The 20,432-nt window shown below is 40.0% G+C and overlaps 1 protein-coding gene across 1 annotated transcript in view; it reads right to left on the bottom strand.

The window, feature by feature from the left end:
- Window positions 1–882: 882 nt before the first annotated feature.
- Window positions 883–20,432, bottom strand: part of mvb12ba (multivesicular body subunit 12Ba) — a 41,586-nt gene continuing 22,036 nt past the window's right edge. The window contains exons 5-10 of the mRNA XM_061876875.1: window positions 13,520–13,649; window positions 10,827–10,970; window positions 8,945–9,039; window positions 8,334–8,389; window positions 6,666–6,725; window positions 883–3,740 (exon numbers count right to left, since the gene is read on the bottom strand). Of these exons, the coding sequence (XP_061732859.1) occupies window positions 3,654–3,740; window positions 6,666–6,725; window positions 8,334–8,389; window positions 8,945–9,039; window positions 10,827–10,970; window positions 13,520–13,649 (572 nt within the window). The 3' untranslated portion in view covers window positions 883–3,653. The remainder of the gene's footprint in view (window positions 3,741–6,665; window positions 6,726–8,333; window positions 8,390–8,944; window positions 9,040–10,826; window positions 10,971–13,519; window positions 13,650–20,432) is intronic.

Consider the following 20,432-nt stretch of genomic DNA (forward strand, 5'->3'; position numbering starts at 1 on the left):
CATGAACGTGTGCCCTTTCTCCAGATATTTTATCACAATATCGGGTGGGCCCATTCTGCGTTTGCACATTGGACAAGAGCCGTGTACAGCGTCCAGTTTTTATTTTGACCTCTACAGTTATCTGCCCAAAAAAGTATGCAAGGGGAAGATTCAAGAACAATACATTTAATGAAGGTGCTTGCAACGTCCTTGGCCAATCTTCCAAATATCCCCTAGTGCCATAATATCACATAATCAGGTTGACCGTCGGCCCCCATTGGTGCAAATGTCTCATTAAAGACAATAAGGCGACTGACAAAGAAGCTCCGATTGGTCATTTGAGATACTAGGTTTTTCTGTTGTATCTACGCGGTTATGTAGTAGTTGCTAGGTCCTGCCATGCGCGTAACAACTTACTTACGGAACAAATTACAATATCGCATACACTAATGTAAAACATATCACCTAGGAACTCCAAAATTATTATCAGCTCAGTTTTGACCAAAATTGAGTTACTGGGTTTTGCCTTTGGACGGGAGAGATGTTGAGCATACCAACAATTATCCATCCATCCATCCATCCATTATGACTGCAGCAAAAAAGGACCGCAATCCCTTATATTGAGGATACATGTGAAATAGAGGAGGCAGTAACCAGTGGAAAAAAGGTAAGTCACATCAACTATTTACTATATAGTTTATGACAGTGGTTATTAATCATATGACCAGGGCTCATTGTTGGGCTGCCAACCAATACCAGTTTCTCAGCTGTGGTCCATAACAGTGGTACTGAGTTGTAATACACTTTTCTACCACTTGGGGCAGTAATGACAATCTCAAACAGAGGAAGTCTGGAGCTAAAGTCATCAACGCTGGAAATTCTGACTTAAGTGGTGAAGCTGTATTTTCATTTTCACTTTAATTTTATTGACATCTTAATAAAGTAACATTGATTTAGTTTGTTTATTCTACCACAACAAAATTTCATGTAACAGTATGCATAAAATCCCCTGACAAGCAGGGAAACCTGCGAAACAGGCTTGAAGGGATGATATAGCCTCTGTGTTTTTTCCTGACCTAACGCATAATTTTATGTAGATGTATTTTTCGTTAGTTATTTATGAGTCCCTTCTTATGCAGTATATTTGGTTAATACTTATTTGACCAGTCAGCCTAAGATTTGTGTTAAACAAATAGTATTTGTGATTATCACAGGATTTAACAAGGTTGTAAACTGTAAGTATGTTAGATATAATTATTGAAATACAATCAAAATAAAAGGGTAAGATTACCAATTCAGTGTTAATATTTAAGTGAGCCCCTCTGTAGTGGGGAAGTCGGGCCCTGAGGTCAAAAAGGTTAAGAACCTCTGGTTTATAACATGAAACAGTAGTCAGCAGCTCACTATTTGTATAGTAGGCTGAAATCAGAGTGAAACGAATGCTAATGCAAATTAAGTAGATGTGTTAATGTTGTTACTGACATTTATTTTCATGTATTGATATTTACAGCTGAAATGGAACATCGGGACAACCTGATTGTGTTGGACACTGTGGACAAGCTTTTAGACGCTTGGAGCAAAAGTGTTGATAACCTTTCACCAACTGTGGACACTGTTTTTTTAACCATCTTATTGCTATGCATACCTTATGGAGATAAATTATGGCCAATGGTTTTGGGACAGTATCTAAAAAAATTACTTTAAAAGTGAAAGATCAAATTTTATAAAATACGTCAGTGCATTCAAAATAAAAATAAGTGCACACATTATTTTTCCTGGTTAAATTTAATTATGATTCAATCTGTTAACTCTGTTAGATAAATTATTTAAGTTTTAGTTTTTTTAATATATTTTTTTAGATTAAAATTGTATTTTTTACATTTTCAATGTCAAATCTTTTTTTTTTCCGATTCATAATTTTGGCCCGAGTTTTGCAAAAAAGATATGGGGTATGCCCTATCGCGTTGCCTTCAGGGAATGTTGGAATTAAATTATGTAGACTACACAGGAGGTCCCCAACCTACCGGACCACAGACGCATATAATTTATTGTAAAAATGATATACAGTTACAAATCACACGGTATTTGAGTGTATATGACCTTTTGTTTCATTGTGCTTTGCCAAGCGTTCACTTTTGCACTCTAATTAACCCTCCTTGAACAAACCAGTTGTGTAGTATGAAACCAAGTAAAACCAATGTCACCAAATCCACTATTTTAAGCGATTTTGGGCTTGTGTTTGAACACATAGGCGCTTATCCAGGCCAAGAGTCTAAATCTGAAAAAAATTATAATAAAATCAAACAGTTGGGGGGGGAGGGAAGTAAAAAAAATACAAATAAATAACACAAAAAAAGAGAAGAATAATCTGAAAAAACAGAAGCTCATATATAAGCTCAGACTCAGACTCCCTAAATGCAACACGGAACGACACAGAAAGTCCTTCATACCGACAGCCATCAGACAGTATAAGGCATATGTTCCTTCTTGACTACACCAAAATGTAGAACATACGTAGAATATATTTACATTATTCATATATGATCTATTATATATATTATATTATTTATTATTATCATTGTTTATTGTGAGCGAACTGTGGTGCTGAATTTCCCCCAGGGATCAATAAAGTACAATCTATTCTATTCTGTTCTATAATATATGAAAGTGAAAAATGACCAGAGTGAATCATATTTCAATTAAACCTGAAAAAATGTGTGCACTTATTTTTATTTTGTATACACACTGATGTATTTTAAAACATTCCAAATCAAAACTTATTTTTTCAGTTTCCCAAATCACATTTTTGAAATACAAAACATTTGAACCAAATTTAGTTCCATAGTCATGATCCTGATTTATCGAAACTAGCCCGGAATTTCGAAGTACCGTGAGTTATATATCGCGTATCGTGTCGTATCTTCAGGTACCCTGAAATTCTCGGTCCTAATTTGTAATGTTTGGATTTATTTTGGGGTATTTACATTTCTTTAGTTTGTTCCAAATAAATATAATTTCCTGTGAGGGTACAATAACTTTGAGTGCAATTGTATGGTTAAAAAAATATTTTAAAAAAGCAAGCATACTGTTGGGTTAAGCTCAAAAAACACCTGACAAAAACACCGGTTATCGCCTCTTAGTTAGAGCAATAAACAATTTTAAAGAACAAGTCAGTCAGTGTTGGCTCATTAACAGTTTCAGCAAGCATGCAAGCATAAAACATTATGTATGGTTATTGAGGCACCCTAAAAAGAAAATACAATGCCTAATAAATATCAGTATAAATCAGACGGCAAAAAGCTGTACGGCTCCAGCCATTTTTCTTTTAAAACAACTGGTAGAAATACACAGTTCATTTCATTGAAGTCCATCGCATTGGCGTGTTTTGTTTTGCCACTGCCGGACACAGAACAAGAAATACATTTTTCAAAGAACACTATGTTTAAGGTTATGAATCGGTCTACATTTCCTCTGAGCTACGTCGTTACATTTCTACCTCAGCTTCAACTCAGTGTTGTGTGGAGTGGTTCTCTTCACATAAAACACCTGTATTTTAGTTCGAGAAGGAGCAAAAGTCAAACTAGTATTTGCCTTCTGGACACAGTTGTGGGTCAGTGGAGTGTACGTGAGTCCAAGTGGGGTTGCCCTCAATAGTGGGTTTTGAAGCGGATTCTTCAGGCCTCAGAGCTCAGCGAGGGCCGAGTTGGACTGGGAGGGAGGCGAGCTGCAGCGCTGTGCTCTGTGCGAAAACTGTAATCATACTGATAGGGAAAATATTTCATTAACACCACATACACAAAACAATATTTACTACTTTGTCCAAAGTTTGTATCATATTTAAGGTGACACATGTAGGGTACAGGGGATACAAGTTGTCTCTTGGCTAATTCTTATGCTTTTGGTTGAAAAACTATGTTTCATTACGCAATGGAAAGAATAAAGTGAATGTGAAGGACAGTGTTAAGAAGAATTAGGCGATGATAATCGATGAATTAAAAAAAATAAAGCATTAAAAACATGGCTGAGGTGTACCGACATTTATCCACGAGAATAGAATAGAATAGAAACTACTTTATTGATCCCTGGGGGAAATTCAGCACCCCCGTTCACTCACAATAGACAATAATAATAATAAATAATATAATTTATATCTTAATATGAAAATATGAAGATGCTGCTGATTAAAAGCAGGTGATACTGTGAAATCCACTCTCCCGGGTAAAGAATATACATGATTAACTAGGGGTGTAACGGTACACAAACATTTTGGTTCGGTACATACCTCGGTTTAGAGGTCACGGTTCGGTTTATTTTCGGTACAGTAAGAAAACAACAAAATATACATTTTTTGGTTATTTATTTACCAAATTTGTAAACAATGGCATAAGATACATATACGAACAGGGTCCATTGCAAAGGTTAATGTGGTCAACATATATAAAATAAAAACTAAATAAGATAAGGCTCAGAATGGTTTCTTAACAAAACCTTTCTACATATAAAGTGCTTTTTTGATTGATTGAGACTTTTATTAGTAGATTGCACAATACAGTACATATTCCATACAATTGACCACTGAATGCAAACACCCCAATAAGTTTGTCAACTTGTTTAAGTCGGGGTCCACGTTCATCAACACCCCCCCCCAAGCCTGGCTAACTTGGCAGTAAGAGGATATATGGGCTTATTGTTGTTCCATCATAGAAGTGGGTCAAAATCTAGTTTTTAAAGCAATACAGCAACCCCCTGCAACCCCGAACGGGACAAGCGGTAGAAAATGGATGGATGGATGGATGGTCTTAAATCTGCTGGAGAGGCTGCTTGAATGCGGTGGTGATGCTTCAAAGGAGTTAGCATGTTTCACGTGTTGGCATAAGGGTACCCTACTGCTGCTGAACAATGTCGGCAAACCTCCGTCCTCCATTGTTGCATCGCACCGCGCAGCCAAAGTGTTCCCAAACGGGAGATGTTAACAAGGCAGGAGGGTCTTCCAGCTCTGTTTTTTTGCATGTTGTCCTAGCCTGGTCGCTGCTAGCCTGCCGTGTGTTGTACCTCGCTCTGCATTGTTTACACAACGTGCGGTGCGCTACCCAATATGTCCGTGTGGAAACTCGTTTGGTACAGCTCCGAACCGAACCGAAACCCCCGTACCGAAACGGTTCAATACAAATACACGTACCGTTACACCCCTATGATTAATACATTACTTCATAAGACTACTGTAGTTATTCGTGTTTCATTTTAGGGAAATATGATATGGCAAAAAATTATCCCGATGAATTTTTTGAATCTATTCACAAAAATTAGTTTTCAATTAAAGCGGATTGTCCCGTGCAGGATCATACAAAGTACCGCATCTCTACTGTTTACTACTGTAGTATCTTGTAAGAAACATTTCTGGCGTGTTTGATTGAGGTAATATATGCTGACAGCTGACAACTGTCATTTTGTTGATATATATAATTGTGCTTAATAGGAGGTACAACCTTACAGGAAACCCACGTTCTTAAATAGTTTTAGGGCCATGTTTTTTCTTCTTTTTGGTAAATTTTTTGGTAGTAAATAGCACAACTTTTTTTTCCTCTCAAAGTTATTTGGATTGTCATTTCAAACAATCTGCAGTAAACAAAGTATAATTGGTGCAGTTAATACTATAAGACTGGTGTAGTTAATACTATAAGATTTTTTTTTTCAAATTAAAATTTACTAGACAACACTTTCAAATGGTAAATTATTATTCGTATTTTATTATATTTTTAAAGATTTGCAAAACGTAAAAAAACCCTTTTCATATTGTCATTGTGGGGTATTGTGAATAGAATTTTGAGGACAAAAAATGGATTTGGCTGTAATGTGGAAAAAGTGAAGCACTGTGAATACATTCTGGATGTAGTGTATGTGTTCCGTCACATTAATTTAAGTTGTCCACCACATCGTTTAAGCTGCCTGCCACTCTGTTTTACGTGGCCTGCTACATTAATTAATGTATTTTGCCACATCATGTAATGTGGTACAAAAAATGATTCTCTGTGGTCCACACATCATTTAAGTCGTCTGCAACATTATTTCATGTGGTGCCAAGCATAATAGTATGTGGTCCACCAAGTCATTTAAGTGGTCTGCCATATTATCTTGTCTCATTAATCTATGTGGCCCGCCACATCATGTAAGTGGTCTGCCACTTTAATCGATGTGGTAATTCATATTAATTCATGTGTTATTTTATGTTGCCCGCCATATCATTTTAGTGGCCTGCTACCTCATTGAACTTTGCCTACCACCTCATGTAAAGTGGGATGCTGCATCAATTTTTTGTGACCCTGTGAAAGGCCGGAAATAATGCGGCATTTCCTGTTTTAATATATTTGTTCTTTTAATTTTGACAGAAACATTTGCTGCATGCAATTGCAATTGTTCTACACTACAATGTATTTGCCCATGCAATAACATTTCTGATCATTACAAGTTGTATGTTAAAATTGTGGTTTTTGTGGGGGCTAAGCAAAGATCCATAGTATTATTTCGATGGGGAAGACTGATTAGAGATGACGAGTATTTTGGCTGCAGATTACACTTAAACTCATAACTCAGAGGTACCACTGTACAAACTAACACCAGTTCATAAAATATAATTAAATTAGGAATTTCAAATTATAAAAATAAGTTTCTCATCCTTAAATACTGACCTCTTTCTCGATCTCAGCCAACGTTTTGATCGTAATGCCAATGAGATCCACCTGCTGCAACTGAACAGGGAGACAAAGTTTACCACATACAATAAGTCACGGAATGCTTTTTTTTGATAGTGTTCTAATTTTCAAAGTTTACCCTCATACAAAAAACACAAGTCAGTCCATTACTTTTATGGTCGTTTTTCTTTCAGTTTTTACAGAGACAGACTATTAACAAATTATTCCCGTCCTTTCAGCAAGATGCTTGTTGAGAAATTACCCCCACTGTTTGCGCTAAGGCTGGGTAAAATATCCAATTCAATAGATTTTTAGGGATCTTTTAAAGTTTGCAATATTGATCCTGGGCTCGGGGTCTTTCTATGTAGAGTTTGCTTCTTCTCCCCGTGACCGCATGGGTTCCCTACGAGTACTCCGGCTTCCTCCCACCTCCAAAGACATGCACCTGGGGATAGGTTGATTGGCAACACTAAATTGTCTCTAATGTGTGAATGTGAGTGTGAATGTTGTCTGTCTATCTGTGTTGGCCCTGTGATGCGATGGCAAATTGTACGGAGTGTACCTTGCCTTCCGCCTGAGTGCGGTTGGTATAGGATCCGGCCCCCAGGCGACTCCGAAAGAGACAAGCGGTAGGAAATATATGGATCGAATTATGTATGTATGTATGTATAGTGTTATTCGATATAATTATTCATGAATGAGATTGGCTGAAACGATCACATGTATCAACTGTAATTTTGAAAATGTTTTAAGTGCTACTGACAACGTAACTTTCATACAACATTGAAACATTACGCAATATTTAAATATATCCCTATTATTACACATGTACAGTCATCCCGTGTCGAGGGACTTATTCCTCCCTGAACAATACCAGAAACAAGAAAAACAATATTTTGAAATAAGAAAAAGAAGAAAAAGAAAAATATCAACGTAATCACTTTAGTATTGTTTATATATTAATACCATACTAGGTATCGCGAGTTTGGACATCTGGATCGATCATCCCAACTGTTAACTTCTTGTGTCGGCCTGCAAGGCGTGTTAACTATTCCTTTCCCTCTAGTTCTTCAGTGATAATGACATATAGAGGAAACTTAGTTTATTTTCTGCCATAGTCGTGAGAATTAGTATCTTAAAAGCGGCTTTTCAATGTGGATAGACGTCACGTTCATTGCAGTTTTCTCTCAAACTGTTCTGGCAAGACATGCACCCTACTGAAATTGATGAAACTCCTGCATGTGTGTAACAAGGGATGTGAAAATGTAATAGTGTCTCCCTGAGGGTGCATGCCTTTTGAAGGAATCATCAATCGATCGCCAATCAATTCAAAAAGGCAAATATCGGCCCTGATACGATCCCATGATTGGGACATATTTATTAGGTATATAAAGGAAAAAGCTCCTTTCTGGTCAGAGTTGTCAAAGCTGGAATGGACCATGTTTCTAATTTAAAGTTTGGCTAAAACTAGAATTCCTGACAGTCAAACTAACCAAATATTGAGAGGGATAAATTAGGATCATAAAATAAATCCCTCAACGAGATACCATACTACCACTACCCCCTATGAACCCTTCCTGCATAGCTGATAACCCACCCGGGCCAACACTCTAGCATTGTTTAGTATAAATATAAATATAGTATAAAATAAATCTAAAAACTTACCTCTGATGAGGCACATGCAAACTTCTCGGAGATCATAAAGGGCACTCCATCCATTGCTGAAAATACAGTTTGGAAAATTCTACTTTCAGAATGTGCAGTAATATATCATTGAGATTCATTTCATTATGGAGCAAGTACAATTAGAGTAAAGAGTAAGGGGTTTGGATTCATCATGATTACCAGATACAGTACCATTATGGTTTCACTCTGGGGGAAAAAGGAATACATCATCTATTGACCTTTTCAAGGATATGATTCGGAATATTCATATTTAATTAGCTTTGTCCAGAAATGCTAGAGGGTCATTGGTCCAATTACTGCAGCGCACAAATGTATACAGTTTATTGGAAAGATGATAATCTGCTTCCAAAGTACGGTTGAAGAGCTTGAGGAAGGCACCACACTCCAAAATATGCAAAACTTTAGCTGCATAGCCTTCCTGACATATAAAAGCTCTTAGGCAAGGAAAGGAATAATTGATCATGACTACTTATACTAGTACTACTATATATTTAAAATTATTTTAAAATTCCATGCTCACTATTGCCTATATTGCATCAATTTTGACAAAAATAGAATCGAAACTTTGGAGAGAACTTAGTATAGCCAACCTGAGATTGCATAGAGGTTGGAGTTTTGGTGCTCGTAATCTGGTCTGGTAGCATTTTTCCCTCTGAAACTGGCAGGAAGGGTCATGGAAATATTCCTGTGGACAAAATTGAATTTAAGTTAGACTGGTCAAAGACAACAACATTGTTAACATGTTGTCACACGTTTTCAGAGAGAGGTATGTAACGATATGAACATTTACTATCAACATACGTACGACTAAAATAGTTCTTACGGTATTGTTGAATGTGGTCAAGAAGTACTTACACATATACATAGACATTGTTTAACCTTTTCAGTGACAGGGATTTAACAATATGAACATACAGCATCAACAATATTATGACTAAAATAGTTATTACAGTATTGATGAGAAGTACTTATATATATGCACTGACATTGTTTAACTTGGCTTTATTCTAGAAATGAGTAAACAGATAGATTAGTGCCGTCATTAACTAAGGATTTTCACAGTTGATTCTAATTTGTTAGATTTTGCCCATAGTCCACGATCAGTCGACTATGGTTTGATTGTGATCTGTAGTACACTGACTGGTCACTAGATGTCAGTAACGTCACATGGATGTATAGTAACTGCAGAAATGAAGAAAAATTATAAGAACTCTATGGTAGTAAACCTTAAATTTAAGTTAAGTTAACGTACCACTGATAGTCACACACACACTAGGTGTGGTGAAATTACCCTCTGCATTTGACCCATCCTCTTGTTCCACCCTCTGGGAGGTGAGGAGAGCAGTGAGCAGCAGCGGTGGCCGCGCTCGGGAATCATTTTGGTGATTCAACCCCCAATTCCAACCCTTGATGCTGAGTGCCAAGCAGGGAGGTAATGGGTCCCATTTTTATAGTCTTTAGTATGACTCACGACCTACCGATCTAAGGGCGGACACTCTAACCACAAGGCCTCTAGGTGATTTCACTGAACGTAAAGTAATAAATCAAAGAGAAAAATTAAATAAAATCAACAGGAACAAACAAAATCCACTACCTTGTCGGCGAGTCTAAGCAACAAAAGACGGTGCCGAGCGAGGGAAGGAAGGGCAAGGCACGGTCGCCTTAAAGAATGGGCTAACCTGGGCTGAAACCAAGGGGCCCCACACTATCAGGGACCCCCGATTTTGATGGCGGAATGCAATGATTGGTGTGCATAGCTGTCAATCACAGAAAACTCTAAAGGAATATTATACATAATATAAAAATAAAACGATAACATTTAAAATGAACAAACTAGATCTGTAAAATCTCAATTGAATTCAAATGAGTCCATTTTTATTAAATGTTATTTTTTCAACTTCACCAGCATCTACATTTGCAGCCTAACATAAAAGGTACACTTTGCAATATGCAGAATTATGAATTGGTGTATTTGAGATAAATAAAACAGACAAGCTCAATCACTTTGTCATTTGTAAATGCATGAACCTATCGTCTCTTCCGGTATCGATCATGTACCGACCATTCTATCCGAACAACAGGAAGCTGAGCTCGCGTGACGTCACATAAACCAGAAGTGAAGCGCACAAATTAAACAAAAAACACTCTAAAACATAAATTAAAATGGAAGAAAAGAAAATATTTAAACACTCAAACATATCATGGCACCTAAGAAGCTAACATTTAATGTTTCTCCTGCCAGTAAAACATAATGTGAAAATTTATTTAAAACTTGGTTAAAATATTTCAGTGTGTGTATAAGTACTTTTTGAGCACATTCAATAATACCCTCATAATAATGATAACCATGACAATTTTGTAAACAATAACTGTGATATGACATTTCCATATTGTTACATCTCTACACACAATAAAAGACAATTGGTTACTGACAGCAATGAGACATACATACGCTACATATGAGTGACATACTTGGTGAGTGGAGGTGCTGGGACAGAAGAGGATGTTGAGGTAGAATTCATATTCTGGACGTCATTCACAGGCGATGTGTGAGCGGTGTCCTGAGTTCGTGGTACAGTACCCATGCGGTACCAGATACCCATGTTGTTTAGTTCTCTGTCGCATTGAAAAGTAGCATGTTTTGAATAGGCAATTTGAAAAGTTGCATGTTTTGAATAGGCAATACAAATAAAGCTGCAATCTATTGTATAAAGTAATGGAAATTAACAAATTATTGCTAATTGAAAACCACAGCCACTTCTGAGAAATAACATGCAGGAGAATAATGTTTTGGTACCACACCATGCACAAACATATACAGTATTTTTCGGACTATAAGTCGCAGTTTTTTTCATAGTTTGGCCAGGGGTGCGACTTTTACTCAGGAGCGACTTATGTGTGAAATTATTAACACATTACCGTAAGAGACTAGACCTATTAGGAGCGATTAGGAGTGACAGATTGTTTGGTAAACGTATAGCATGTTCTATATGTTATAGTTATTTGAATGACTTTTACCATAATATGTTACGTTAACATACCAGGCACCTTCTCAGTTGGTTATTTATGCGTCATTTAATGTACACTTATTCAGCCTGTTGTTCACTATTCTATATTTATTTTAAATTGCCTTTCAAAAGTCTATTCTTGGTGTTGGATTTTATCAAATAAATTTCTCCCCAAAATTAGACTTATACTCCAGTGCCACTTATATGTGTTTTTTTTCCTTCTTTATTATGCATTTTCGGCAGGTGCGACTTATACTCCGAAGCGAGTTATACTCCGAAAAATGCGGTAATTTTAATTTGATTCCTTACACACATTTCATAATATAGCCTATAATATATGTTTCCCTTGGATGAATATATTTGTAGTGGCCCAAATTCAGTTTTTTTTGTTGTATTTTTTAATATTTGTCGTGATAAGAAGGCAAGACTTCATGAGATGTTTGTTGCCTTCTTCTGGCAGTTATGTTCCACATAACATTGACTATGTCCTTTGTTTCAAATTAAGAATTTTAGGGTGATGCAACAGGCTTTCGTAGCAAGTGAGCACACAACGCCAAGCAACAGACTGGTCTAGCAATACAAAGTTTGCGGTTGATATTCGCTGAGCATGGTGAATACATAACCTAACTCTCGGCAGACTTTTTTAGTTCTCCGAACTCCACACAAGGATCAGGGACTTCTCAATAGGAGATGTATTTCAGAAGGCGGGGCCTTTTAAAAAAAAAATCATTGTATGTGATTGGATAAACCACTTGTCCTTTATCTCGAATGACATGCTACTTCAACCACTCACATCCAAATCAACCCGTGACGCTGATGAGAGTGACGCTGGGAAATCCAAAACAGAACAGCTGATATATTGGATAACGACAGAGCAAAAAGTTAAAGAACTTTTACTGAAACATTGCAGCAATGTCAGTAAACGATCAATGTCGTTTTTGCAAAGATAATATGTCAGCACACAACTCCTCGCTGCGTGCCGCCATTGTTGTTTGAATCAAACAGTCGCTTCGGCGCTACGTCACATATATAAAATCCCGCTCGACGATCCTGATTGGTTCTTTATTTTTTGCTATCTTGAAGGAGTTTGCATTGCCTTTGAGCCCAAATCCTTGTGTGGAGCTCAGCGAACTACAAAGATCTGGCGACAATTTAGTTAGCGAATATACGCCCGCAAGTAGACATGCCTTTGCTGTTTCATGTCAATATCGTTTCGTTAAAATCTCATTGGTCAAACATTTGTACAAGTTTAAAAATATCGCGATGCTAATTTTCGTTAGCCTGTCAAAGGTATTGTCCATTGCATGGTAGCATTCAGCTAACAGCACATGAACCAACCTTTATCCTGTATGCTTGCAATGCTTTTTTCAGCGTATTCCAAACTATATACCGTATTTCCTTGAATTGCCGCCGTGGCGCTAATTATTTTAAAACCTCTTCTCACTCCTGCGCTTACCAAAGGCATGCGGTAAAAGTAAGCATGCGCTAATTATTTTAAAACATCTTCTCACTCCGGCACTTACCAAAAGTATGCAGTAAATATTTGAGTGTGATGTAAGCTTGGACCTTAAATCCTACTGAATAGCTCTTAATCGTCTTCCCTTTATGCGATTTCAAATTACCGGTATTGAAATCAGCCTCCTCCATTTTGAAAATGATGACAGGGAAGTGTCACTCGTGACGTCACGAGTTTGACCAGGCGGTAACAATAAGCATGCGCTAATTATTTTGAGAAGCGAGTTTGACCTGGCAGTAATTCAAGGCAGGCGCATACTATATGCCCTGCGGCAATTCAAGGAAATACGGTAGTTAATTTATCATTATGCTTGCATGTATGAGCTTCACGTGTGTATTAATGTACTTTACTTTGTGTTCTTACTTATACAGTAACTTGACTAACAATAAACAACCTCAAGTTGCTTTTTTTGATAAAAATTCAAAATCGATCAAAAAAAAGTGTGTGCAAAATTCTTAAAAATTTTAACCTTAAAAAGCTTTGAAGATGTATGTTGTAAAATCATTCGAACCTGGAAAAAGGACAGTTTAAAATAATCGATGAGGCACAATAAGTTTATGTGATCCTTTGACCGTAACTGAAGTTAATAGTACCCCTGCTGCTTGTTAGTTATTTACAAATAAGAAACAGAACAGACATACCCGATAAAGGTGTATTGAGGTGGAGCCTGCTTGGACCTCCCCAGGATACGAATGTCACAGATGGCTGCCTCTGTCGAGTCTCGTGGAATAAACTTGATGCAGAGTCGCCTCTTTCTGAATGCCTGCTCTTCTGCAAGTACAGTACACACACACACAAATATTAAACATCAAAAACCATTTTGCCTTTTACTCATACTTTTAATAGAATGAGAATGATATAATGTCAAATGTTATTTTTTTGGCTGTCAAGCGTGCACAAAAATGTTGTGTAATGCCACCTACTTTTTTTAAAGCCGCGATGAACACTTGATTGTTCTCTAGTTTGGCTAAACAAGTCGCAATGCAGCTGGAAAGTGTGTAATGGCTACAAACAAATAGCTGCAAAAGAGACGGGGGAGTATTTGATGACTAATTTAGCAAGTCCTGCCAAATGGTAATATTTCAATTTGTATTGAATTTCCGTAAAGACCAATAAAGCATATATCTATTGAGAAAAACAAACCTCTTTGTATTTAATGTCTTGTGAAATCAGTTATCACATCAATATTATGTGCACAATGCACATATACCGTATTTTTCAAACTATAAGGCGCAGTTTTTTTCATAGTTTGGCTGGGGTGCGACTTATACTCAGGAGCGACTTATGTGTGAAATTATTAACACATTACCGTAAAATATCAAATAATATTATTTAGTTCATTCATGTAAGAGACTAGACGTATAAGATTTCATGGGATTTAGCGATTAGGATAAATAAATAAATAAATAAATGGGTTGTACTTGTATAGCACTTTTCTACCTTCAAGGTACTCAAAGCGCTTTGACACTACTTCCACATTTACCCATTCACACACTGATGGAGGGAGCTGCCATGCAAGGCGCCAACCAGCACCCATCAGGAGCAAGGGTGACGTGTCTTGCTCAGGACACAACGGACGTGACGAGGTTGGTACTAGGTGGGATTTGAACCAGGGACCCTCGGGTTGCGCACGGCCACTATCCCACTGCGCCACGCCGTGACAGATTGTTTGGTAAACGTATAGCATGTTCTATATGTTATAGTTATTTAAATGACTCTTACCATAATATGTTACGTTAACATATCAGGCACCTTCTCAGTTGGTTATTTATGCGTCGTATAACGTACACTTATTCAGCCTGTTGTTTACTATTCTTTATTTATTTTAAATTGCCTTTCAAATGTATATTCTTGGTGTTGGGTTTTATCAAATAAATTTCCCCCAAAAATGCGACTTATACTCACTCCAGTGCGACTTATATATGTTTTTTCCTTCTTTATTATGTATTTTCGGCAGGAGCGACTTATACTCCAAAAAATACGGTTAAAAACAGTCCAGAGAAGCAAATAAAAATTTGCAGTCATGTTGCTGTTAAGATCAAATATGCATTCAGTGATAGCCAACGTTAGAAACTACACTTTGCCATATAGCTATCATATGGGAAAGGCTTAAGTACGGTTTAGAATTTTCCATATTAAGTTGTTTCCTTCTGAGTGCCCATATACATATGCACTACTTGGGCAAGCTGTTTTTTTTTAAATTATTTATCATGCTATTGACCATAAATTCACTTGTTGGATCAAAATAAAGTCAATGGTACACAATAACTACAGTTAACAAGAGTAAAAATTACTATCTACTCTTCTTTTAATGATTAGTTTTTACCCCTAAAAGTCTTCTCTTGTCAAGTTTGTAAACATTAACAATCACTTTTATTTTGCTAAATAATAGTAATTTCCCTGACTTTGTGAATTATTTCCAGTCTTATTTTGAGTCATTCCGATATGTTTTGTGCAAAGTGGCCCTTGTCATTGAGGGCTGGGAATTGGCCTTTAAGTTTAGATGTTGTTTGACCCGGCTGCCAAATCGGTACTTTTGAAATGGTGCCATTATAATGTACCGATACTGTAATCTGTTAATAGGGACAATGGAATGGGTCACAACTAAGGATTGGAGATATGGCAAAAAAAAAAATCTCATGATTAATTTTTTACCATACCATTTATCTCGATTAATATCACAATTCTTTATTTTAACCGTTGCATCCCTAATGTTTACTATTGCAGTATCTTGTAACATAATTTTTTTGCCATTTGTATTCTTTAATTACTTGTATACATCAATGCTTCTCACCAGTGGTTTGGCAATTAACAAGCGGAGACCTAGATTGTGGAGTTTTTTTAAACTCAAATACTGTAGCTTGTGTTTAATGAAAATATATCCATCCATCCATCCATCTTCTTCCGCTTATCCGAGGTCGGGTCGCGGGGGCAGCAGCCTAAGCAGGGAAGCCCAGACTTCCCTCTCCCCAGCCACTTCGTCTAGCTCTTCCCGGGGGATCCCGAGGCGTTCCCAGGCCAGTCGGGAGACATAGTCTTCCCAAAGTGTCCTGGGATTTCCCTGTGGCCTCCTACCGGTTGGACGTGCCCTAAACACCTCCCTCGGGAGGCGTTCGGGTGGCATCCTGAGCAGATGCCCGAACCACCTCATCTGGCTCCTCTCGATGTGGAGGAGCAGCGGCTTTACTTTGAGTTCCTCCCGGATGGCAGAGCTTCTCACCCTATCTCTAAGGGAGAGCCCCGCCACACGGCGGAGGAAACTCATTTCGGCCGCTTGTACCCGTGATCTTATCCTTTCGGTCATGACCCAAAGCTCATGACCATAGGTGAGGATGGGAACGTAGATTGACCGGTAAATTGAGAGCTTTGCCTTCCGGCTCAGCTCCTTCTTCACCACAACAGATCGGTACAACGTCCACATTACTGAAGACGCCGCACCGATCCGCCTGTCGATCTCACGATCCACTCTTCCCCCACTCGTGAACAAGACTCCTAGGTACTTGAACTCCTCCACTTGGGGCAGGGTCTCCTCCCCAACCCGGAGATGGCACTCCACCCTTTTCCGGGAGAGAACCATGGACTCGGATTTGGAGGTGCTGATTCTCATTCCGGCCGCTTCACACTCGGCTGCGAACCGATCCAGTGAGAGCTGAAGATCCCGGCCAGATGAAGCCAACAGGACCACATCGTCTGCAAAAAGCAGAGACCTAATCCCGCGGCCACCAAACCGGAACCCCTCAATGCCTTGACTGCGCCTAGAAATTCTGTCCATAAAAGTTATGAACAGAATCGGTGACAAAGGGCAGCCTTGGCGGAGTCCAAACCTCACTGGAAACGTTTCCGACTTACTGCCAGCAATGCGGACCAAGCTCTGACACTGATCGTACAGGGATCGGACTGCCATAATAAGACAGTCCGATACCCCATACTCTCTGAGCACTCCCCACAGGACTTCCCGAGGGACACAGTCGAATGCCTTCTCCAAGTCCACAAAGCACATGTAGACTGGTTGGGCAAACTCCCATGCACCCTCAAGAACCCTGCCGAGAGTATAGAGCTGGTCCACAGTTCCACGACCAGGACGAAAACCACACTGTTCCTCCTGAATCCGAGGTTCAACTATCCGGCGTAGCCTCCTCTCCAGTACACCTGAATAAACCTTACCGGGAAGGCTGAGGAGTGTGATCCCACGATAGTTGGAACACACCCTCCAGTCCCCCTTCTTAAAGAGAGGGACCACCACCCCGGTCTGCCAATCCAGAGGTACCGCCCCCGATGTCCACGCGATGCTGCAGAGTCTTGTCAACCAAGACAGCCCCACAGCATCCAGAGCCTTAAGGAACTCCGGGCGGATCTCATCCACCCCTGGGGCCTTGCCACCGAGGAGCTTTTTAACTACCTCAGCAACCTCAGCCCCAGAAATAGGAGACTCCACCACAGATTCCCCAGGCACTGCTTCCTCATAGGAAGACGTGTTGGTGGGATTGAGGAGGTCTTCAAAGTATTCCTTCCACCTATCCACAACATCCGCAGTTGAGGTCAGCAGAACACCATCCGCACCATACACGGTGTTGACAGTGCACTGCTTCCCCTTCCTGAGGCGGCGGATGGTGGTCCAGAATCGCTTCGAAGCCATCCGGAAGTCATTTTCCATGGCTTCCCCAAACTCTTCCCATGTCCGAGTTTTTGCCTCTGTGACCGCTGAAGCTGCACACCGCTTGGCCTGTCGGTACCTGTCCACTGCCTCTGGAGTCCTATGAGCCAAAAGAACCCGGTAGGACTCCTTCTTCAGCTTGACGGCATCCCTCACCGCTGGTGTCCACCAGCGGGTTCTAGGATTACCGCCACGACAAGCACCAACTACCTTGCGGCCACAGCTCCGATCAGCCGCCTCGACAATAGAGGTGCGGAACATGGTCCACTCGGACTCAATGTCCAGCACCTCCCTCATGACATGTTCAAAGTTCCTCCGGAGGTGGGAATTGAAACTTTCTCTGACAGGAGACTCTGCCAGACGTTCCCAGCAAACCCTCACAATGCGTTTGGGCCTGCCAGGTCTGTCCGGCATCCTCCCCCACCATCGCAGCCAACTCACCACCAGGTGGTGATCGGTAGAAAGCTCCGCCCCTCTCTTTACCCGAGTGTCCAAAACATGAGGCCGCAAATGACGATGACACAACTACAAAGTTGATCATGGAACTGCGGCCTAGGGTGTCCTGGTGCCAAGTGCACATATGGACACCCTTATGTTTGAACATGGTGTTTGTTATGGACAAACTGTGACGAGCACAGAAGTCCAATAACAAAACACCACTCGGGTTCAGATCCGGGCGACCATTCTTCCCAATCACGCCTCTCCAGGTTTCACTGTAGTTACCAACATGAGCGTTGAAGTCCCCCAGTAGGACAAGGGAATCACCCGGGGGAGCACTCTCCAGTACTCCCTCGAGTGTACCCAAAAAGGGTGGGTACTCTGAACTGTTGCTTGGTGCGTAAGCACAAACAACAGTCAGGACCCGTCCCCCCACCCGAAGGCGGAGGGAGGCTACCCTTTCGTCCACTGGGTTGAACTCCAACGTGCAGGCTTTAAGCCGGGGGGGCAACCAGAATTGCCACCCCAGCCCGTCGCCTCTCACTGCCGGCCACGCCAGAGTGAAAGAGAGTCCAGCCCCTTTCAAGAGAAGTGGTTCCAGAGCCCTTGCTGTGCGTCGAAGTGAGTCCGACTACATCCAGTGGGAATTTCTCTACTTCGTGCACTAGCTCAGGCTCCTTTCCCCCCAGTGAGGTGACGTTCCACGTCCCAAGAGCGAGCTTATGTAGCCGAGGATCGGACCGCCAAGTGCCCTGCCTTCGGCTGCCGCCCAGGTCACATTGCACCCGACCTCTATGGCCCCTGCTATGGGTGGTGAGCCCATTGGAGGGGGAACCCACGTTGCCTCTTCGGGCTGTGCCCGGCCGGGCCCCATGGGTACAGGCCCGGCCACCAGGCGCTCACCATCGTGCCCCACCTCCGGGCCTGGCTCCAGAGGGGGCCCCGGTGACCCGCGTCCGGGCGAGGGAAATCTGGGTCCTTTGTTTTTACTTTTCATAGAGGTTTTCGAGCTGCTCTTTGTCTGGTCCCTCACCTAGGACCAGTTTGCCTTGGGAGACCCTACCAGGGGGCATAAAGCCCCCAGACAACATAGCTCCTAGGATCATTGGGACACGCAAACTCCTCTACCACGGTAAGGTAGCAGCTCAGAGAGGAGTGAAAATATATTAAAGTGCATTTTCAGGAACCAAATAATTTTAGCCAGAAACTCTGATTAAATAAGTAGGTGTGTTTATTCTCCCAGTCGGGACTAATACAGTAGTCACAAAGTCATTATGTGTCTGCCTGCCAGTCCACATTCAGGGCAAGATTACTATGGTGGGATTTAAGTGTGTCACTATAAAGTTGCTGCTCCATCTCAATGTGTCACGTGTCAGACACTTTTCTTTATTTTATTCTTCCGGACCGTACTTCCAGCTGTGTAAGAGAAAAGAGGAACAACTCTGACTGATCATTAATTATGTTGTGACAGGCCTAACTTTCGGGTGGGTGTGACGTGATGGTAGCGCGCAAACACGGACACAAACATTCACAGACACGGTCAATAAAGGCGGCTTTTTCCGTGCGGGATTATACCGAGTATTGTTGCTTCCCTACTGTTTAGTACTGCGTTATTTTCTATCAAACATTTCCGCCATGTTTGATCGAGGTAAGATATGCAGGTATGTGATTTGAACTTAATGAAAAAAAATGAAAATAAACCAGGTCCATGGGCAGAGTTTACATAAATACATACCCCATTCATCAAAAGTGAATCACTATGTTTGTTTCAGTCACTATGTTATTTAGTCACTACATTAATTACCACTTCTGTTCACATCCACACCCTAGTGTGATTTCCAGCGTTGGATGTTAAAGGGAGCGATTCAGTCGTTGAAAATGGCAGAATTCTTTGCTGCAACAGTAGAACGTTTTCAGCAAATTCTGGGGATAAGTTATTGATTGTATGAAACATTTACTTGCAAACAAGCTAATATTTAAAGAAAAAAAGTTGAAACCATTACGTACATTGATAGGGGAGATAAAGACGTTGTAGTCTAAATTATACCATTTAGTGCTTGAACCCATAAGAAAACTAATTTTACTTGCTCCACCACTACACATGTTGCAGATTCTTGCCTTTACAAAAATACTACAATATAAAGCTTAAAATAAAGTATATTAAACAAGCACAATTAAATAAAAGTTATAATACTTAAATAAACTAACATTAAAATATTGCAAATGAACCCTTAAAAAAGGGACTGATTATTGAAATACAAAGATGGCTGCCATTGTTTAATACTAATGCTGTAGGTTTGTCATGTCTTTTTGATCATGTTCTGTTTAGTTATGTTATGTTTTGTTTTTGACTCCATTAGTTCCTGTTTTTGCGTTTGTTTTAGTTTCCATGAGAATCATTAGTTCCACCTGGCTCATTTGTTTGGACTCACGCACCTGTCAATAATCACAGCACTATTTAA

Source organism: Nerophis ophidion, linkage group LG17, assembly GCF_033978795.1.
Source record: "Nerophis ophidion isolate RoL-2023_Sa linkage group LG17, RoL_Noph_v1.0, whole genome shotgun sequence".
Classification (NCBI taxonomy): domain Eukaryota; kingdom Metazoa; phylum Chordata; class Actinopteri; order Syngnathiformes; family Syngnathidae; genus Nerophis; species Nerophis ophidion.